General features: G+C 50.5%; 1 protein-coding gene across 1 annotated transcript in view; it reads right to left on the reverse strand.

Annotated features, from left to right (window-relative positions):
• Positions 1–1,949: 1,949 nt before the first annotated feature.
• tgm2l (transglutaminase 2, like) overlaps positions 1,950–19,233 on the reverse strand; it is a 69,699-nt gene continuing 52,415 nt past the window's right edge. The window contains exon 13 of the mRNA XM_072518392.1: positions 1,950–2,379. Within this exon, the coding sequence (XP_072374493.1) occupies positions 2,229–2,379 (151 nt within the window). The 3' untranslated portion in view covers positions 1,950–2,228. The remainder of the gene's footprint in view (positions 2,380–19,233) is intronic.

The following is a 19,233-nucleotide window of genomic DNA, read 5'->3' on the forward strand; positions in this document are numbered from 1 at the left end:
TTTTATTACTATTGATTCTCAAGTTATGGATGTCCCTGGCAAGGCTGTCATTGATGGCCCATTTCTAGTTGCGTGGGATTTGCTAAAATTGTGTGACCTGCCAGGCCATTTCAGAGGGCACAAAGTAGAGCGTACCTGGTGTCACAAAGAGACCAAACTTGGAAATGTTTTTAACAGGCCCAGTAATGAGCCATACCACCACAAGCAGGTACGTTTCCTGCGTTGGACCCTTCCCACCATGCACTTAATGCGGGACAGCTTTCCTGCCACTGGGAGTCAGACACATGGTGCACGATTCTCCGGCCGCTTTGCGGTCATGCGAGAGCACAACACAACTGGAGAATGCCAGGAAAGCCCTTTAACGAGCCTCCCGACAGCCTCTGCGCCTCGCGGGATTTACCAAAGTCCCATGAGACATCGGAGCCGGACCTCCGCCCCAAGTAGGCGTGACCAAACAAAGTAGATCATAAACCTACTTATGACCTACTCATCTAGGATACACCGACCTCCCTCAATTTTCCGGCCTTCCCAGGAAGGCTGCAGCCAGGCGACGATCAGTGCTGGTCCACACAAACATGGACCAGGCCGTATGGCACCCGGAGAGGGTCTCCCGGCCCATCAAAGACCCCTGGGTGGCCAGGGTAAATGCAGGGTGGTTCCCTGACCACCTCCCCCCCCCTTGAATGTGGGCACCTTGGCACTGCCTGGCTAGCACTTTGGCACTGCAAGCTGCCCAGATAGCACTGCCAAGCCAGTAGGAACACTGCCTGGGTGCAGTGCAGGGGTGCCTGAGTGCCAGGGTGGTACTGACAAGGGTCAGGGGTGAGAGGTGCCATGCTTTTGAAATGGGGGGGGGGGGAGGAGGTTGAAGGGTGGGGAGTGCAAGGCAGGTAGGTAGGGGCCTCCAGAAGATTGGGGGGGGGGGGGTTGATGAGTGGGGGTCCTAGAAGGGAGGGAGTGCTGTAAGGTGGCTTGGGGGGCCTGGCGGAGGAGGGACCCCATAGCGGGGTATCCTCACTTGGGGGTGAGTGGGGTAATGGCCATGTGTGTGTGGGGGGGGGGTGACATTGCCCGTGGGTGGGGTGAGTAGGGGACCCACAAACTCACTTCGAGATCGGGGCACCTTTTCAAATTGGCAGCCCGATCTCCGAGTTCAGTTCCCGAGTGCTAAAAAAATTCAAATTGTGGGCTAAACTGGTGAGAAACTCCCCAAGGCCCAAAAAAGGTGACTGTGTCATTGAACTCCCTGAAAGATACGCCAGAAATTAACTTAGAAATTTTGTGGGAGAATCACACCTAAGGCCTCCCATGCGATTCTCCGAGCCCGCAGCACTAAATTCCGTCATGTGTCAGATGTCTTCACTAAAGATATCCTCATTAAAATTTGCCACCCAATGCAGCCTCAGAGCAAAGCAAGGTCGGTATTGCCAGCGAAGGTGGCTATGCCCATGAATCTTTATACATCTGTCTCCTTCCAGGCTCACTCATTGTCTGTTTTTTACTGGTACAAGGTAATAATGCTACTGATTGGTAAGACCCAAGCATGTGACTGAAATTCCCACGATGTTGAATTCTCACTCAGTTGTGTTGTCCCTGATGATAGGAGCCCAGCGTCTGCCACAGCGATGGGCTGATTCTGGCTGGGCTACTCTGCTTTCTCCTTTGTAGGCAGAATTCAAATGTAAAGTTAATCATGTGAGGGAGAAAGGATGTCTCTTCAGACCATTTTTGTTCCCTCGGTAATTAGCTGGGCAAATATCATAAAGACTTTGCAATTACTTCTTGAATAATGTTTAATTTACAAATATATGTTAAAATATTTTAAACTGTTTTTCCCCAGAGATGCTACCAGCTAAATAAAAGTGTTAAACTACTCAGAAAGCACATTACTTATAGCAGCATGGCATGTTGAAAAATCTGCTAATAAGGACGTTGATAAGACTTCAGTGTTTTGGTGTTTGTATTGGTCACATTTATTGAAGTAGCCAGCTTAATATCGAGACACTACAAGAAAATTTGATTCATGCTTGAATAATTAAAGCTGCACAATCTATTGAGAAACAATATTAGTAACATAAAATGTGAAGGGAAATATTTGCTGGGCTATCGGAAAAGGGCAGGGAATGGGACGAGCTAAATTTATTTTTCAGAGCTGGCATGGACTTGAATGGCCTCATGCGGATTTTTCCATGGATTAAAATACTTAATAAAATGGCAGTGACCATTTGCTAAGCCCGTCTGACAATAATGTTGGTGGAACCTTTCACATCGCGGAGTCTGTTGCTGTCGAAATCCACCATCAGTTTCCGTAAGCCAGTCTTGCTTGGTTTGAAGGAGACCTTCACCACAACCTCTTGTCCAGGATGGATTGCTGCAGTACTTTATTTATTGAGAAAAAGAAAAAATAAACAGAAACAACAGGAACGTAAAAAAGGTTTCTTCTAATAAGTGGTTCTATTACAATTAAATTCATGTAGAATGACCAAATGGACTACATTTGATCTGTAGAAATTTATATATATGCAAGTTTAGGTACCCATAAAACTCTGTGCAGGACTGCTTACAGTTATCCGATTATCATTAGATTGAAACATGGGGCTGGATTAAACAGTTTCCAGTGATCTGGGGAGGCATAACGGAAGCACGTGGTCCGCTTACCCCCGCTCCTGCCATCTCACAACCGCAGATTAAGCATTGGCCAGCAAATTACCATTGGGAAGGAAACCTCCATGCTAATCAGGTGTATTGCACAGGTTAGGCCGTGAACCAGAAATCGATCATCGTCACCTATTTAAAGGGCCCGTGCGACTTCCGGTGGCGGCTATGAAGGAGTAGGTCGCACATTTGGTGGCTCCCGCTCGGGTTGAAACTTTGGACTTTTTTCCCCGATTTTCTGTCGGATCTGAAGTGGAAAATCGATGTTGGATACAACTGTGACGAGGAATCCTACATCAGTGCATGGAGAAGCGGATCAGGAGTGCTCGCAAAGGAAGAAATAGGCGATTGGAGAAGGCTTGGGCTGAGGCTGCAACGGGAGAAAGCATAGCAAAGGAACGGAGTTCTGGCTTGACGCCCAGTGGTCGACAGAGCAGATGATGCGGTTTATACAGGAGAGCTTTGCCAAGCAGAAATAGGACTGCTTGGACCCGATTAAGGAGTCGATTGCGCGACTGGAACTCAGACTGGATGCTCAAGATCGGGCGATCCAGAAAGTGGAGAAGGCAGTGACTGAGCAGGAGGAGCACCAAACTGCAGTAGAGTTGAAGGTGGGAATGTTGAGAGACCAACAGAAAAGGCTCCAGGAGAAGGTGGAGGATCTAGAGAACAGGTCCCGCCGGCAGAACCTGAGAATCGTGGGTCACCCGGAGAGATCCGAAGGAACGGACGCAGGGGCATACATAGCGGGTATGTTTGAGAAGCTACTGGGGGAGGGGACATTCTCCCGACCCTTGGAGGTAGACAGGGCGCACAGAGCGCTAGCGAGGAAGCTGCATGTAGGTGACCTCCCGAGAGCAACGGTGGTGAGATTCCACAGGTACTTGGATAAGGAGTGCATTCTACGGTGGGCCAGGCAGACACGGAGCTGCAAATGGGAGAACAGCGTCCTGCGTATATATCAGGATCTGTGTGCAGATGTGGCCTGGAGAAGAGCAGGGTTCAACCAGATAAAATCAACCCTTTTTAAGAAGAAGGTAAAGTTTAGACTCCTGAACCCGGCCCGTCTTTGGGTTACGCACAAAGAGCAACATTTCTACTTCGAGTCGCCCGAGGAAGCGATGGACTTCGCGAGAAGGAAAAGGCTGGTAGCGGTCTGAGGCGTTTGGACTGAACTTTGCTGCAGTGCTCATGTGTTTTTTTTCTCTTCTCTTCAGTTTTTTAAAAAAGTTTTTGTCTTTGGATGTTACTTGTAATGCCTTTTGTATTGGGTTGGGGTCTGCAGCCGAGCTGCTTGAGTTAAAATTTGCATTTGCACTGATGGGGGATGGAGGTGTGAATGTTAGATGTTTGATCTTCTTTTTGATTTTCTTTGTGTGTTTCTTTTGGACAATTGGGTTGGGATTGTTTACGTTTGCATATGTGTGTCCGAGCAGGGGGACGGGACAATAGGTGGGAAAATGTCTGGCGCCATGGGCGGGGGCCACCAAGCTAGCTGGGCGGGCTAGCTCACAGAAGTGCAGTGGGGGTGAGCAGATGTTATGCTTGTTGGAGGGGGCTGTGTGTAGTGCTGTTACTAGGGGGGAGGGGGGGGAAATGTTCTGCTGACGGGGAAGGGACTTTTGCTGTGGGACAATAGGGAGGTCGGGGATGGAGGCTGCCAGAGGGCAGGCCTGCGGATGCGTGGGGCGCGGGCTGGAGACTGGCCCAAGAAAGGGAATGTAAGAGGGCTAAATGGGCCGGTTAAGAGGGCACGAGTGTTCGCGCATTTGAGGGGACTGAAGGCGGCTGTGGCAATGTTGCAGGAGGCGCACCTTAGAGTAACTGACCAGGTCAGACTAAAGAAGGGATGGGTTGGACAGGTTTTTCCACTCGGGGCTGGACTCAAGACTAGAGGGGTCGCGATCCTGCTTAAAAAGCGAGTGTCATTCGAAGCGGGAAGAATAGTTGCAGACGTGGGGGGTCGGTACATAATGGTCAGTGCATAGCTGGAGGGGCTGCCGGTGGTACTGGTGAATGTGTACGCACCGAATTGGGATGATGTGGAGTTCATAAGGAGGATGTTGGGGAAGATCCTGGACCTGGATTCGCATAAGCTGGTTATTGGGGGGGGGGGAAACTTCAACACAGTCATTAACCCAGGGCTAGACCAATCTAGCTCAAGGACAGGCAGGGTGGCAGCAATGGCAAAGGAGCTAAAGGGTTTATGGAGCAGAGGGGGTGGGGGGGGTGGTGGACCCATGGAGATTTGGGCGGCCGAGTGAGAAGGAGTTTTCCTTCTACTCGCACGTGCATAAAGTATACTCCCAGATTGACTTTTAAATCCTGAACAGGGCTTTACTGAGTGGGGTAGTGGACACTGAGTACTCAGCGATTGTGATCTTGGATCATGCCCCACACTGGGTTGACCTATAGGTGAGCAAGGAGAGTAGCCAGCGCCCACACTGGAGGCTGGACGTAGGACTTTAGCTGATGAGGAGGTGTGTGGGCAGCTGTCGAAATATATCCAGAACTATCTGGAAGTCAATGACACGGGGGAAGTTTCGGCTGCGGTGGTCTGGGAGGCGCTGAAGACGGTGGTCAGAGGGGCGCTGATCTCGATACGGGCCCACTGGGAGAAGGCAGACAGAGCAGAGACGGACCGACTGATAAAAGAAATACTGCAGGTCGACAAGAGGTATGCGGAGACCCCAGAGGCAGGGCTTCTAAGGGAACGACAGAGGCTACAGGTGGTGTTTGGCTTGTTAACCACAGGGAAGGCGGTAGAGCAGCTGAGGAAGGCGAGGGGGGTGATCTATGAACATGGGGAGAAGGCCAGTAGAATGCTTGCGCAGCAGCTTAGAAAGCAGGAGGCGGCCAAGGAGATTGGGAAAGTTAGGGACAGAGATGGGAACCTGGTCGGAGATTCAGCTGGGGTCAATAAGGCATTCAAGGAATTCTACAGCAGGCTGTATGAGTCGGAACCCCCAGCTGGGCCGGAGGGGATGAGGCAATTCTTAGGGGGCTGAAGTTCTCGAAGGTTGAGGAAGACTTGGTAGAAGGGCTGGGGGCCCCGATCAGGTTCGAAGAGATAGCAGATGGGCTGAAGGCCATGCAGTCAGGTAAAGCCCCGGGAGCGGATGGGTACCCCGTGGAGTTTGACAAAACGTTCTTTGGGATGCTGGGGTCGCTGCTGATGAGGACATTAAATGAGGCAAGGGAGAGAAGGGGGCTTCCCCCGACGATGTCACAGGCCTCTATCTCATTGATCCTGAACAGGATAAAGACCCGGAGTTATGCGGGTCCTACAGACCGATCTCCTTACTAAATGTAGACGCCAAATTGTTGACTAAGATCTTGTCCTCAAGGATTGAGGACTCTATCCCAGACGTGATTGGGGAGGACCAGACGGGATTTGTGAAGGGGAGGCAGTTGACGGCCAATGTAAGAAGGCTGTTGAATATTATCACAATGCCCCCAGAGGGTAGGGACGTAGAGGTAGTGGTCGCAATGGACGCAAAGAAGGCATTTGACTGGGCGGAATGGGATTATCTGTGGGAGGTACTGGGGCGGTTTGGATTTGGGTGGTGGGGCTTCATTGACTGGGTCAGGCTGTTACATCAAGCGCCCGTGGCAAGTGTTCGTACGAACAGGCTGACATCGGGCTATTTTAGGCTGCACAGAGGGACGAGTCAGGGATGCCCAATCTCCCCGCTGTTGTTCGCACTGACCATAGAACCGCTGGCAATTGTGTTGAGAGCCTCAAAGGGCTGGAAGGGACTGGTCCGGGGGGATGGAACACAAGTCTCGCTATATGCGGACGATCTGCTCTTATATGTGTCGGACCTACTGGAAGGGATGGAAGAAATCATGGGGATTTTGGCTGGTTTTCGGGTTATAAATTGAACATGGGGAAAAGCGAGATGTTCACGATCCAGGCAAGGGGGCAGGAGAGGCGATTGGGGGAGCTGCCGTTTAGAGTGGTCGGGGGAAGCTTTTGGTACCTAGGCATCCAGGTGGCTCGGGAATGGGAACGGCTGCACAAACTAAATCTGGCCCGACTAGTAGACCAAACGAAGGAGGATTTTCGGAGGTGGGATGTGCTCTCGCTGTCACTGGGATGGTACAGACAGTGAAAATGATGGTTCTCCCGAGATTCCTGTTTGTGTTTCAGCGTCTCCCCATCTTTATTCCTCGGTACTTTTTTAAACGGGTCAACAAGGTGATCTCGGACTTTGTATGGGCGGGCAAGACTCCGCGAGTTAAAAAGAGGATGTTGGAGCGCAGTCCGGGGTGGGGGGGGGGCTGCTGGCACTCACGAACTTTAGGAATTATTACAGGGAAGGCGAATATAGCCATGATTAGGAAGTGGAGGTGGTTCGGTGTGGGAGCGAGTAGAGGCGGCATGTTGTAAGGGCACTAGTTTGGGGTCGTTGGTAACGGCGCCTCTGCCGTTCCCGCCGGCACGCTACTCCACCAGCCCCATGGTGGTCGCGGCCCTGAGAATCTGGGGGCAATGGAGGAGACATATGGGAGCAGAGGGAGCATCGGTCTGGTCCCCAATTTGCAATAATCACCGGTTTGCCCCGGGGAGGTTAAATGGCGGGTTCCAGAGGTGGCAGAGAGCAGGGATCGAGAGGATGGGCGATATGTTTATAGAGGGGAGCTTTCCGAGTATGAGGGCGCTGGAGGTGAAATTTGAACTGACGGGATGGAATTAATTTAGGTACCTGCAGGCGCGAGACTTCCTATGCAGGCAGGTCTCAACCTTCCCGCTCCTACCACCAAGGAGGATACAGGATAGGGTAGTTTCCAGAGTGTAGGTGGGAGAAGGGAGGGTTTCGGACATTTCTAAGGAGCTTATGGGGTCAGAGGAAATACAGACTGAGGAGCTGAGACACAAATGGGAAGTGGAGTTAGATGGAGAGTTAGAGGACGGTCTCTGGGCGGGTGCGTTGAGTGGAGTCAATGCGTCCACAACATGTGCTAGGCTCAGCCTGATACAGTTCAAGGTCGTTCATCGGGCTCACATGACAGTGGCCCGGATGAGCAGGTTCTTTGGGGTGGAAGTCAGGTGCGCAAGACGTGTGGGAGGACCAGCGAACCATGTTCACATGTTCTGGACATGCCCGAAGCTTAGGGGATTCTGGCAGGGGTTTGTGGACGTCATGTCCAAGGTATTGAAAACAAGGGTGGCGCCGAGTCCAGAGGTGGCAATTTTTGGGGTGTCGGAAGATCCGGGATTCCAGGAGGAGAAAGAGGCAGACGTTCTGGCCTTTGCCTCTCTGGTAGCCCAGAGACAGATATTATTAGCTTGGAGGGACTCAACGTTCCCGACGACAGAAATCTGGCTAACTGACATGGCTAGCTTTCACTGTCTGGAGAAAATCAAGTTCGCCTTGAGAGGGTCAATGTTAGGGTTCGCCTGGAGGTGGCAGCCACTTGTCGACTTCTTTAGGGAAAATTAGCCGTCAGCAGAAGGGGGGGGGGTGATATTCATCACTTTAAATACACAAAAGCAGTTAATGTGAACACACTACACCTAGCTAGACACTAGAGGAAGCACCAGAGACATGACACACAGACAGTCAACCAATAGGTCAGTAAGATAGGACATGACCAATGGGCAGTCACGATACACACAGAGGTGACACCACCACAGGAGGGCATTACACCAACCCATATATAAGGACACAGCACACATGATCTTCCTCTTTCCAGTGGAGACACTCAGTGAGTACACAGGGTTGATTTGAAACACATCACACCCACCACGCGGATTGTAGCAGACTGGTTAGTTAGTCTGAGCAGCTAAAGCAGGATTAACAGGAGAGTAGAATCCAAGTAGGAGAATCGTTAACAGTATAATAAATGTGTTAAAGCTATCTCCAAGTCTGAACCTTCCTTTGTCAGAGTGCACATCGAGGAAGTAGCTTATGCTACGTCAAGAGCATAACAAAACAGGGGGGAGGGGCTGTGGGGGTAGTTTAGTGTAGAGTAGGAGGCTAGAAAAGGTGGGACCTGTGAGAGAGGAAGACGGCTTTTGCACTATGTTTATATTTGTATGCACATTGTTTCTTCTGTTACTGTTATAAAACCATAAATACCTCAATAAAATGTTGATTTTTAAAAAAAAATTAAAGGGCCCTTGCCCTTTCACTTTTTCCTGATTTGTCATGTCAGTCTAAAAACACTGAAGAAGTAGTCTACTAACATCCAAATGCTGCCACCTTCAGCAGCAGGCTCTGCTGCTACTTGCGATCAAGGTCCTGTTTGCAGGCTTTTTCTTCCACCCTTTTGCCCCCTCCTTAAATGTGCTGTAAATTATTCCCAACATTTTCCCCATGGGCGGCACAGTGGTTAGCACTGTTCCCTCACAGTGCCAGGGATCTGAGTTCAAACTGTCTGTGTGGAGTTTACACGTTCTCCCCCCGTCTGCGTGGGTTTCCTCTGGGCGCTCTGGCATCCTCCCTCAGTCCAAAGATGTACAGGTTAGGTGGATTGGCCAAAATTGCCCCTTAAGTGTCCAAAGGCTAGGTGGGGCGACAAGGATAGGGTGGGGCAGTGGGCCTGTGTAGAGTGTTCTTTCGAAGGGTCGATGCACACTCGATGGGCCAAAGACCTCCTTCTACACTGTAGTGATGCGGTGCTTCTATGACAACCGAGAAATGGAGGGGGGCGACAAAAAAATTGCAGTGACTAGCTTGTTAATGTTTTTATTTTCAAAATGGTGGGTGGGCTTCTGATTTTGCCGCCTGCTCACCTTCCATATTATCGGAGACTAGCAGGATAATGCCGTTTGCTGACTCCATGTCATCACACTATAATTTACGTAATCCGGCTGCCACCCCAATTTGAGGCTATAAAATCCAGTCCATGCAGCTTTCATCCAAAATATATAGTGGGAAATAAGTAGGAAGGGAAATCCACAAGGAATGGAAATATTGAAAGTCCAAGGCGCAGCCAAAGGCCTCTTTCGGGATTATTCTTGAAAATCTAATCGTGTGGCATTCCTGGAGGCTGCTGCAAGTAAACAACCTTGAGTGAAATTGTTCAGCATTAACATAGAACAGTACAGCACAGAACAGGCCCTTCGGCCCTCGATGTTGTGCAGAGCATTGTCTGAAACCAAGATCAAGCTATCCCACTCCCTGTCATTCTGGTGTGCTCCATGTGCCTATCCAATAGATGCATTCTGATTTAAACTGGATTCTCACCTTGACAAGAATTGGCTAATTTTTAAACACCTAAAATCATGTATTATTTTAATTCTATCACAGCCCAATTAGAAGTACTGATGCTACCAATGCAGCAGTGAATACTGTATTTTGTTTGGTTGTCTTTAAAGATAGGGGGCGAAATTCTCCGGAAACAGCGCGATGTCCGCCGACTGGCGCCCCAAACGGCGCAAATCAGACGGGCATCGCGCCGCCCCAAAAGTGCGGAATGCTCTGCATCTTTGGGGGCCGAGCCCCAACCTTAAGGGGCTAGGTCGGCGCTGGACGAATTTCCGCCCCGCCAGCTGGCGGAAAAGGCCTTTGGTGCCCCGCCAGCTGGCGCGGAAATGACATCTCCGGGCGGCGCATGCGCGGGAGCGTCAGCGGCCGCTGACGGCATTCCCGCGCATGCGCAGTGGAGGGAGTCTCTTCTGCCTCCGCCATGGTGGAGACCGTGGCGGAGGCGGAAGGGAAAGAGTGCCCCCACGGCACAGGCCCGCCTGCGGATCAGTGGGCCCCGATCGCGGGCCAGGCCACTGTGGGGGCACCCCCGGGGCCAGATCGCCCCGCGCCCCCCCCCCAGGACCCCGGAGCCCGCCCGCGCCGCCTTGTCCCGCCGGTAAGGTAGGTGGTTTAATCTACGCCAGCGGGACAGGCATTTTAGAGGCGGGACTTCGGCCCATCTGGGCCAGAGAATCGCGCCCAGGATCTGGGGAGAAGCGGTCAGGATTGAAAGAGGCACAACAGTTGAATCAGGAATAAAGATGATGAATAAATAAATAATATCCAAGGATGCTTTGGCCTTTCTTCTCATTTTTGGTGCAGCTAGTGTTGCCTTGCTGGGGCACTGTGTGTGTGTGTGTGTTTGGGGGGGGGGAGGGTTATTCTGCTGTTCTAGTTTCCTTCTGAGCCTGGCCCTTGGGTTTAAAACATAATTTTGCAGCTACAGTTCTTCCCTCACGACTTGCACAATGTCCCTTGTGACAAGAAATGGTATTTTTAAAAAGGTGGAATTCTTCAATTAGACTGTGAAAACAGCTCAAAATAAATCATTGGGAAAATGTGAACCTTTGTCGGTGTGTCACCAGCATACTCTGCAATCTGTTAGGCTGGCATAGGGTTTCACTGACCTGTTCCAATGTGTGCAATAGAATGAAGTGGCACAGAATCTCAATGCTCCCACTATGTATGCAACACAATTCCATCCAGGATCTTGAAGCCCCATTGCAATGTGTGCAGATTGAAGATGGTTCTGGTATTCAGTGCCTCGTTGCAAAGACGGTGGGTAGGATAAAAATGGTTCTGGTAATCTGCTCAATTGCACTATGTGGCAGAAGACAGATGGCACACCAGTATCAATTATATGACCAGAACAGCAAGTGGTCAGCACTTATCTACAGAAACAATAAAAAATACTGTTTCTGTATTCTGTGGATTGAATCAGGATAATGTTGTGAAAGTGCAGTATGATGTAACTGAAGAACAATTAAAGATAATATCCGTGCTACAAGTTACAGATATTTACACATAGGGCCCTGTATTTTGTAGACAGAAGGAGCATGTCCACACATTGCACCTTTTTCAAATAAACAAAAGCTTGGGGGACAGCAATTCACTGATTTATCTCCCATGACAATGTCTTGATTAATCTGTCAACCTGTCTGGTTTGAACTGAAACAAAAGCTTGGCAGTTAACTGTTCCCTGGTGCATTCCCCATGACAATGCCCCTATCAATCAGTGCACATTCCAACCAATGAGCACTCTTCTCTCGTATTTTTCCCTTTGCAACTGGTATTCTTGTCCTGATGAGCGCAAGATGAAAAGCTTCATCAGCATATGTTTGATCAGTAACACTCAAGTTATGTATCATCAAACAACTATTTATATGCGGCGTATGTTGCGTTGGATCCCAGACTTGGAAGTGGGGGGCCTGATAATGGGGGGAGACTTTAACACGGTGTTGGATCTGGCACTGGATCGCTCCAGGTCTAAGACAGGTAGGAAGCCGGCGGCGGCTAGAGGGGACTGTTGAGGGGATTTATGGACCAAATGGGAGGGGTGGACCCTTGGAGATTTGCAAGGCCAGGCGCTAGGGAATTTCCATTCTTCTCACATGTCCATAAGGCTTATTCTCGAACCGACTTTTTCATTTTGAGTAGGGCGCTGAGCGAGAGTAGAGGATAGCGCGTATTCGGCAATAGCCATTTCGGACCACGCCCCGCATTGGGTGGACTTGGAGATGGGGGAGGAAAGGGACCAGCGCCCGCTGTGGCGCTTGGAGGTGGGGCTGTTGGCGGACGAGGAGGTGAGCGAGCGAGTCCGAGTAAGTATAGAGAGGTACTTGGAGACCAACGACAATGGGGAGGTCCAAGTGGGGATGGTATGGGAGGCACTGAAGGTGGTGGTGAGGGGAGAGCTGATTTCCATTAGGGCCCACAAGGAGCGGAGGGAGACGGAGAGGCTGGTGGGGGAGATGGTGAGGGTAGACAGGAGGTATGTGGAAGAGCCTGAGGAAGGTTTGTTGAGGAAGAGACGCAGCCTCCAGGCCGAATTAGCCTTTGGATTTCGGCGGCAGGGGTGCGCAGGGACCTTCTGGGAGGTGAGTAGTGAGTTTAAAAGCTCTTACCTTTACAGGAGCAGCCCTTTGGATTTTGGCGGCAGCGGTGCGCAGGGGCCTTCTAGGAGGTGAGTAGTGAGTTTAAAAGCTCTTACGTTTACAGGAGCAGCCCTTTGGACTTCGGCGGCAGCGGTGCGCAGGGGCCTTCTGGGAGGTGAGTAGTGAGTTTAAAAGCTCTTACCTTTACAGGAGCAGCCCTTTGGATTTCGGCGGCAGCGGTGCACAGGGCCCTTCTGGGAGGTGAGTAGTGAGTTTAAAAGCTCTTACCTTTACAGGAGCAGCCCTTTGGATTTCGGCGGCAGCGGTGCGCAGGGGCCTTCTGGGAGGTGAGTAGTGAGTTTAAAAGCTCTTACCTTTACAGGAGCAGCCCTTTGGATTTCGGCGGCAGCGGTGCGCAGGGACCTTCTGGGAGGTGAGTAGTGAGTTTAAAAGCTCTTACCTTTACAGGAGCAGCCCTTTGGATTTCGGCGGCAGCGGTGCGCAGGGGCCTTCTGGGAGGTGAGTAGTGAGTTTAAAAGCTCTTACCTTTACAGGAGCAGCCCTTTGGATTTCGGCGGCAGCGGTGCGCAGGGGCCTTCTGGGAGGTGAGTAGTGAGTTTAAAAGCCTTGCCTGGTCCCGTGTCTGTTCTTCTTTTCTGTTTTATTTGTTTTTATATAAGGCGGGAACCGGAAGTTCGACCTCTGGCAAGTCCGTGTCCCCCCCCCCCAACCAATAAATTCTGGTGGAGAGGAAACCCGAGACACTACACGTGTAGTGTCTCCCACCCGCCCTCCTCCTCTAACCTAATAATAAGACCCATTGGTGTAAGGTAAGTGCCATATTATATTATTAGCATTGTGCAGGTCAAGGATCGGAGGTGGAGGAGCAGTCTCTGTCAGCGAGAGAACCTGAGAACATCTCAGACACTCAGAAGGTAAGAAGGTAAGTAAGTGATTTTTACTTTTATACCTTTTTTCAAATTGTGTGTGTCGGGGGGAAACTGAAGTGACATCACAGAAAAGCTGTGGCCAGAGTGGCTGGTTGGGATTCTAACCTAAATTTTAAAATAATTTGAGTATTTGGGAACTAATTAAACATAATAACTTAATTATAATTTAGAGGATATCTAAGCCAGAGATCGGAGAGTATTATAGTTAGCTATCGCATTTCTATTAGAAATCTAGTGCTAGGAAACAGATAGTTGACAGTAACTTTGCAATTTAAAAAAAAAGTATTTTTTAAAAAAAAAGACAAATTTAATTTTAATTAATTGACGCAATGTCAGTTAGAGGGGTGCTGTGCTCTGACTGTGAGATGTGGCAGGTCCGGGAGGCTTCCAGAGTCCCGGATGGCTTCATCTGCAGAAAGTGCACCCAACTGCAGCTCCTCACAGACCGCATGGTTCGGTTGGAGCAGCAATTGGATGCACTTAGAAGCATGCAGGTGGTGGAAAGCGTCATAGATCGCAGTTATGTAAATGTGGTCACACCCAAGGTGCAGGCAGAGAAATGGGTGACCACCAGAAAGGGCAGGCAGTCAGTGCAGGAATCCCCTGTGGTTGTCCCCCTCTCGAACAGATATACCCCTTTGGATACTGTCGGGGGGGATAGCCTATCAGGGGAAAACAGCAGCAGCCAGAGCAGTGGCACCACGGCTGGCTCTGATGTTCAGAAGGGAGGGTCAAAGCGCAGAAGAGTAATAGTAATAGGGGACTCTATAGTCAGGGGCACAGATAGGCGCTTCTGTGGACGTGAAAGAGACTCCAGGATGGTATGTTGCCTCCCTGGTGCCAGGGTCCAGGATGTCTCCGAACGGGTAGAGGGAATCCTGAAGGGGGAGGGCAAACAGGCAGAGGTCGTTGTACATATTGGTACTAACGACATAGGCAGGAAGGGGCATGAGGTCCTGCAGCAGGAGTTCAGGGAGCTAGGCAGAAAGTTAAAAGACAGGACCTCGAGGGTTGTAATCTCGGGATTACTCCCTGTGCCACGTGCCAGTGAGGCTAGAAATAGGAAGATAGAGCAGACAAACACGTGGCTAAACAGCTGGTGTAGGAGGGAGGGTTACCGTTATCTGGACCACTGGGAGCTCTTCCGGGGCAGGTGTGACCTGTATAAGATGGACGGGTTGCATCTAAACCGGAGAGGCATAAATATCCTGGCCGCGAGGTTTGCTAGTGTCACACGGGAGGGTTTAAACTAGTATGGCAGGGGGGTGGGCACGGGAGCAATAGGTCAGAAGGTGAGAGCATTGAGGGAGAACTAGGGAATAGGGACAGTGTGGCTCTGAGGCAGAGCAGACGGGGAGAAGTTGCTGAACACAGCGGGTCTGGTGGCCTGAAGTGCATATGTTTTAATGCAAGGAGCATTACGGGTAAGGCAGATGAACTTAGAGCTTGGATTACTACTTGGAACTATGATGTTGTTGCCATTACAGAGACCTGGTTGAGGGAAGGGCAGGATTGGCAGCTAAACGTTCCAGGATTTAGATGTTTCAGGCGGGATAGAGGGGGATGTAAAAGGGGAGGCGGAGTTGCGCTACTTGTTCGGGAGAATATCACAGCTATACTGCGAGAGGACACCTCAGAGGGCAGTGAGGCTATATGGGTAGAGATTAGGAATAAGAAGGGTGCAGTCACAATGTTGGGGGTATACTACAGGCCTCCCAACAGCCAGCGGGAGATAGAGGAGCAGATAGGTAGACAGATTTTGGAAAAGAGTAAAAACAACAGGGTTGTGGTGATGGGAGACTTCAACTTCCCCAATATTGACTGGGACTCACTTAGTGCCAGGGGCTTAGACGGGGCGGAGTTTGTAAGGAGCATCCAGGAGGGCTTCTTAAAACAATATGTAAACAGTCCAACTAGGGAAGGGGCGGTACTGGACCTGGTATTGGGGAATGAGCCCGGCCAGGTGGTAGATGTTTCAGTAGGGGAGCATTTCGGTAACAGTGACCACAATTCAGTAAGTTTTAAAGTACTGGTGGACAAGGATAAGAGTGGTCCGAGGATGAATGTGCTAAATTGGGGGAAGGCTAATTATAACAATATTAGGCGGGAACTGAAGAACATAGATTGGGGGCGGATGTTTGAGGGCAAATCAACATCTGACATGTGGGAGGCTTTCAAGTGTCAGTTGAAAGGAATACAGGACAGGCATGTTCCTGTGAGGAAGAAAGATAAATACGGCAATTTTCTGGAACCTTGGATGACGAGTGATATTGTAGGCCTCGTCAAAAAGAAAAAGGAGGCATTTGTCAGGGCTAAAAGGTTGGGAACAGACAAAGCCTGTGTGGCATATAAGGAAAATAGGAAGGAACTTAAGCAAGGACTCAGGAGGGCTAGAAGGGGGTCATGAAAAGTCATTGGCAAATAGGGTTAAGGAAAATCCCAAGGCTTTTTACACGTACATAAAAAGCAAGAGGGTAGCCAGGGAAAGGGTTGGCCCACTGAAGGATAGGCAAGGGAATCTATGTGTGGAGCCAGAGGAAATGGGCAAGGTACTAAATGAATACTTTGCATCAGTATTCACCAAAGAGAAGGAATTGGTAGATGTTGAGTCTGGAGAAGGGGGTGTAGATAGCCTGGGTCACATTGTGATCCAAAAAGACGAGGTGTTGGGTGTCTTAAAAAATATTAAGGTAGATAAGTCCCCAGGGCCTGATGGGATCTACCCCAGAATACTGAAGGAGGCTGGAGAGGAAATTGCTGAGGCCTTGACAGAAATCTTTGGATCCTCGCTGTCTTCAGGGGATGTCCCGGAGGACTGGAGAATAGCCAATGTTGTTCCTCTGTTTAAGAAGGGTAGCAAGGATAATCCCGGGAACTACAGGCCGGTGAGCCTTACTTCAGTGGTAGGGAAATTACTGGAGAGAATTCTTCGAGACAGGATCTACTCCCATTTGGAAGCAAATGGACGTATTAGTGAGAGGCAGCACGGTTTTGTGAAGGGGAGGTCGTGTCTCACTAACTTGATAGAGTTTTTCGAGGAGGTCACTAAGATGATTGATGCAGGTAGGGCAGTAGATGTTGTCTATATGGACTTCAGTAAGGCCTTTGACAAGGTCCCTCATGGTAGACTAGTACAAAAGGTGAAGTCACACGGGATCAGGGGTGAACTGGCAAGGTGGATACAGAACTGGCTAGGCCATAGAAGGCAGAGGGTAGCAATGGAGGGATGCTTTTCTAATTGGAGGGCTGTGAACAGTGGTGTTCCACAGGGATCAGTGCTGGGACCTTTGCTCTTTGTAGTATATATAAATGATTTGGAGGAAAATGTAACTGGTCTGATTAGTAAGTTTGCAGACGACACAAAGGTTGGTGGAATTGCGGATAGCGATGAGGACTGTCTGAGGATACAGCAGGATTTAGATTGTCTGGAGACTTGGGCGGAGAGATGGCAGATGGAGTTTAATCCGGACAAATGTGAGGTAATGCATTTTGGAAGGGCTAATGCAGGTAGGGAATATACAGTGAATGGTAGAACCCTCAAGAGTATTGAAAGTCAAAGAGATCTAGGAGTACAGGTCCACAGGTCATTGAAAGGGGCAACACAGGTGGAGAAGGTAGTCAAGAAAGCATACGGCATGCTTGCCTTCATTGGCCGGGGCATTGAGTATAAGAATTGGCAAGTCATGTTGCAGCTGTATAGAACCTTAGTTAGGCCACACTTGGAGTATAGTGTTCAATTCTGGTCGCCACACTACCAGAAGGATGTGGAGGCTTTAGAGAGGGTGCAGAAGAGATTTACCAGAATGTTGCCTGGTATGGAGGGCATAAGCTATGAGGAGCGATTGAATAAACTCGGTTTGTTCTCACTGGAACGAAGGAGGTTGAGGAGCGACCTGATAGAGGTATACAAAATTATGAAGGGCATAGACAGAGTGGATAGTCAGAGGCTTTTCCCTAGGGTAGAGGGGTCAATTACTAGGGGGCATAGGTTTAAGGTGAGAGGGGCAAGGTTTAGAGTAGATGTACGAGGCAAGTTTTTTACGCAGAGAGTAGTGGGTGCCTGGAACTCACTACCGGAGGAGGTAGTGGAAGCAGGGACGATAGGGACATTCAAGGGGCATCTTGACAAATATATGAATAGGATGGGAATAGAAGGATACGGACCCAGAAAGTGTAGAAGATTGTAGTTTAGTCGGGCAGTATGGTCGGCACGGGCTTGGAGGGCCAAAGGGCCTGTTCCTGTGCTGTACATTTCTTTGTTCTTTGTTGTTTCTTTGAATTCGACCTGGTGACCAGGAAGGCGGAGGTGCAGTGGAGGAAGGCCCAGGGGGCGGTCTACGAGTATGGGGAAAAGGCAAGCCGGATGCTGGCACATCAGCTTCGGAAGCGGGACGCAGCTAGGGAGATCGGGGGAGTTAAGGACAGGGGAGGGAGCATGGTGCGGAGTGGGGTTGGCATCAATGGGGTCTTCAGGGACTTCTACGAGGAATTGTACCGATCCGAGCCCCCACGGGAGGAGGGAGGGATGGGCCGTTTCTGGGACCAATTGAGGTTTCCAAAGGTGGAAGAGGGACTGGTGGCGGGACTGGGCGCCCCGATTGGGCTGGAGGAGCTGATCAAAGGGATAGGAAGTATGCAGGCGGGGAAGGCACCGGGGCCGGACGGTTTCCCAGTCGAGTTCAAGAAAAAATATATGGACCTGTTGGGCCCGCTGTTAGTTAGGACCTTTAATGAGGCAAGAGAGGGGGGGGGGAGGCTTTGACCCCAACGATGTCCTGGGCACTGATCTCCTTGATCCTGAAGGAGACAAGGATCCCCTGCAATGTGGGTCTTACAGACCGATTTCCTTGCTAAATGTAGATGCCAAGGTGCTGGCGAAGGTCTTAGCTACGAGGATTGAGGATTGTGTGCTGCAGATCATCCATGAAGACCAGACGGGGTTTGTGAAGGGGAGACAGTTGAACGCGAAAGAGCAGAGGCTTTTGAACGTTATCATGATGCCGGCGAGGGAGGGGGAGGCGGAGATAGGGTCGCGATGGACGCTGAGAAAGCCTTCGATAGGGTAGAGTGGGGGTACCTGTGGGAGGTGCTGAAGCGGTTCGGGTTTGGGGAGGGGTTTGTCAGGTGGGTTAGGCTGTTGTATGAGGTCCCGATGGCAAGTGTGGCTCAAATAGGAGGAGGTCCGAGTACTTTCGGTTGCACCGAGGGACGAGACAGGGGTGTCCCCTGTCCCCCCTGCTCTTCGCACTGGAGATTGAACCCCTGGCTATGGCACTGAGAGAGTTGAGGAACTGGAGGTGGTTGGTGCGGGGTGGGGCGGAGCATAGGGTGTCGCTTTATGCGGACGACCTGCTGCTGTATATGGCGGACCGGGTGGGAGGAATGCCAGAGGTAATGAGGATCCTTAGGGAATTCGGGGGCTTTTCGGGGTACAAGCTCAATATGGGGAAGAGCGAGCTGTTTGTAGTTCAGCTAGGGGACCAGGAGAGGAGGATTGACGAGCTCCCACTAAAAAGGGCGGAGAGGAGCTTCAGATATTTGGGGGTCCAGGTGGTCAGGAGCTGGGGGGCCCTGCAAAGGCTTAACTTTACAAGGCTGGTGGAGCAAATGGAGGAGGAGTTCAAGAGGTGGGACGCGTTGCCGCTGTCCTTGGCGGGTAGGGTGCAGTCAATCAAAATGACGGTGCTCCCAAGGTTTTGTTCCTGTTCCAGTGCCTCCCCATGTTTATCCCGAAGGCTTTTTTCAGGCGGGTTAACAGGAGTATAATGGGGTTTGTGGGGCGCGAGGGATTCCGAGGGTGAGAAGGGTGTTCCTGGAGCGGAGTAGAGATAGGCG

The sequence above is a fragment of the Scyliorhinus torazame genome, chromosome 10 (assembly GCF_047496885.1).
Source record: "Scyliorhinus torazame isolate Kashiwa2021f chromosome 10, sScyTor2.1, whole genome shotgun sequence".
Taxonomy (NCBI): domain Eukaryota; kingdom Metazoa; phylum Chordata; class Chondrichthyes; order Carcharhiniformes; family Scyliorhinidae; genus Scyliorhinus; species Scyliorhinus torazame.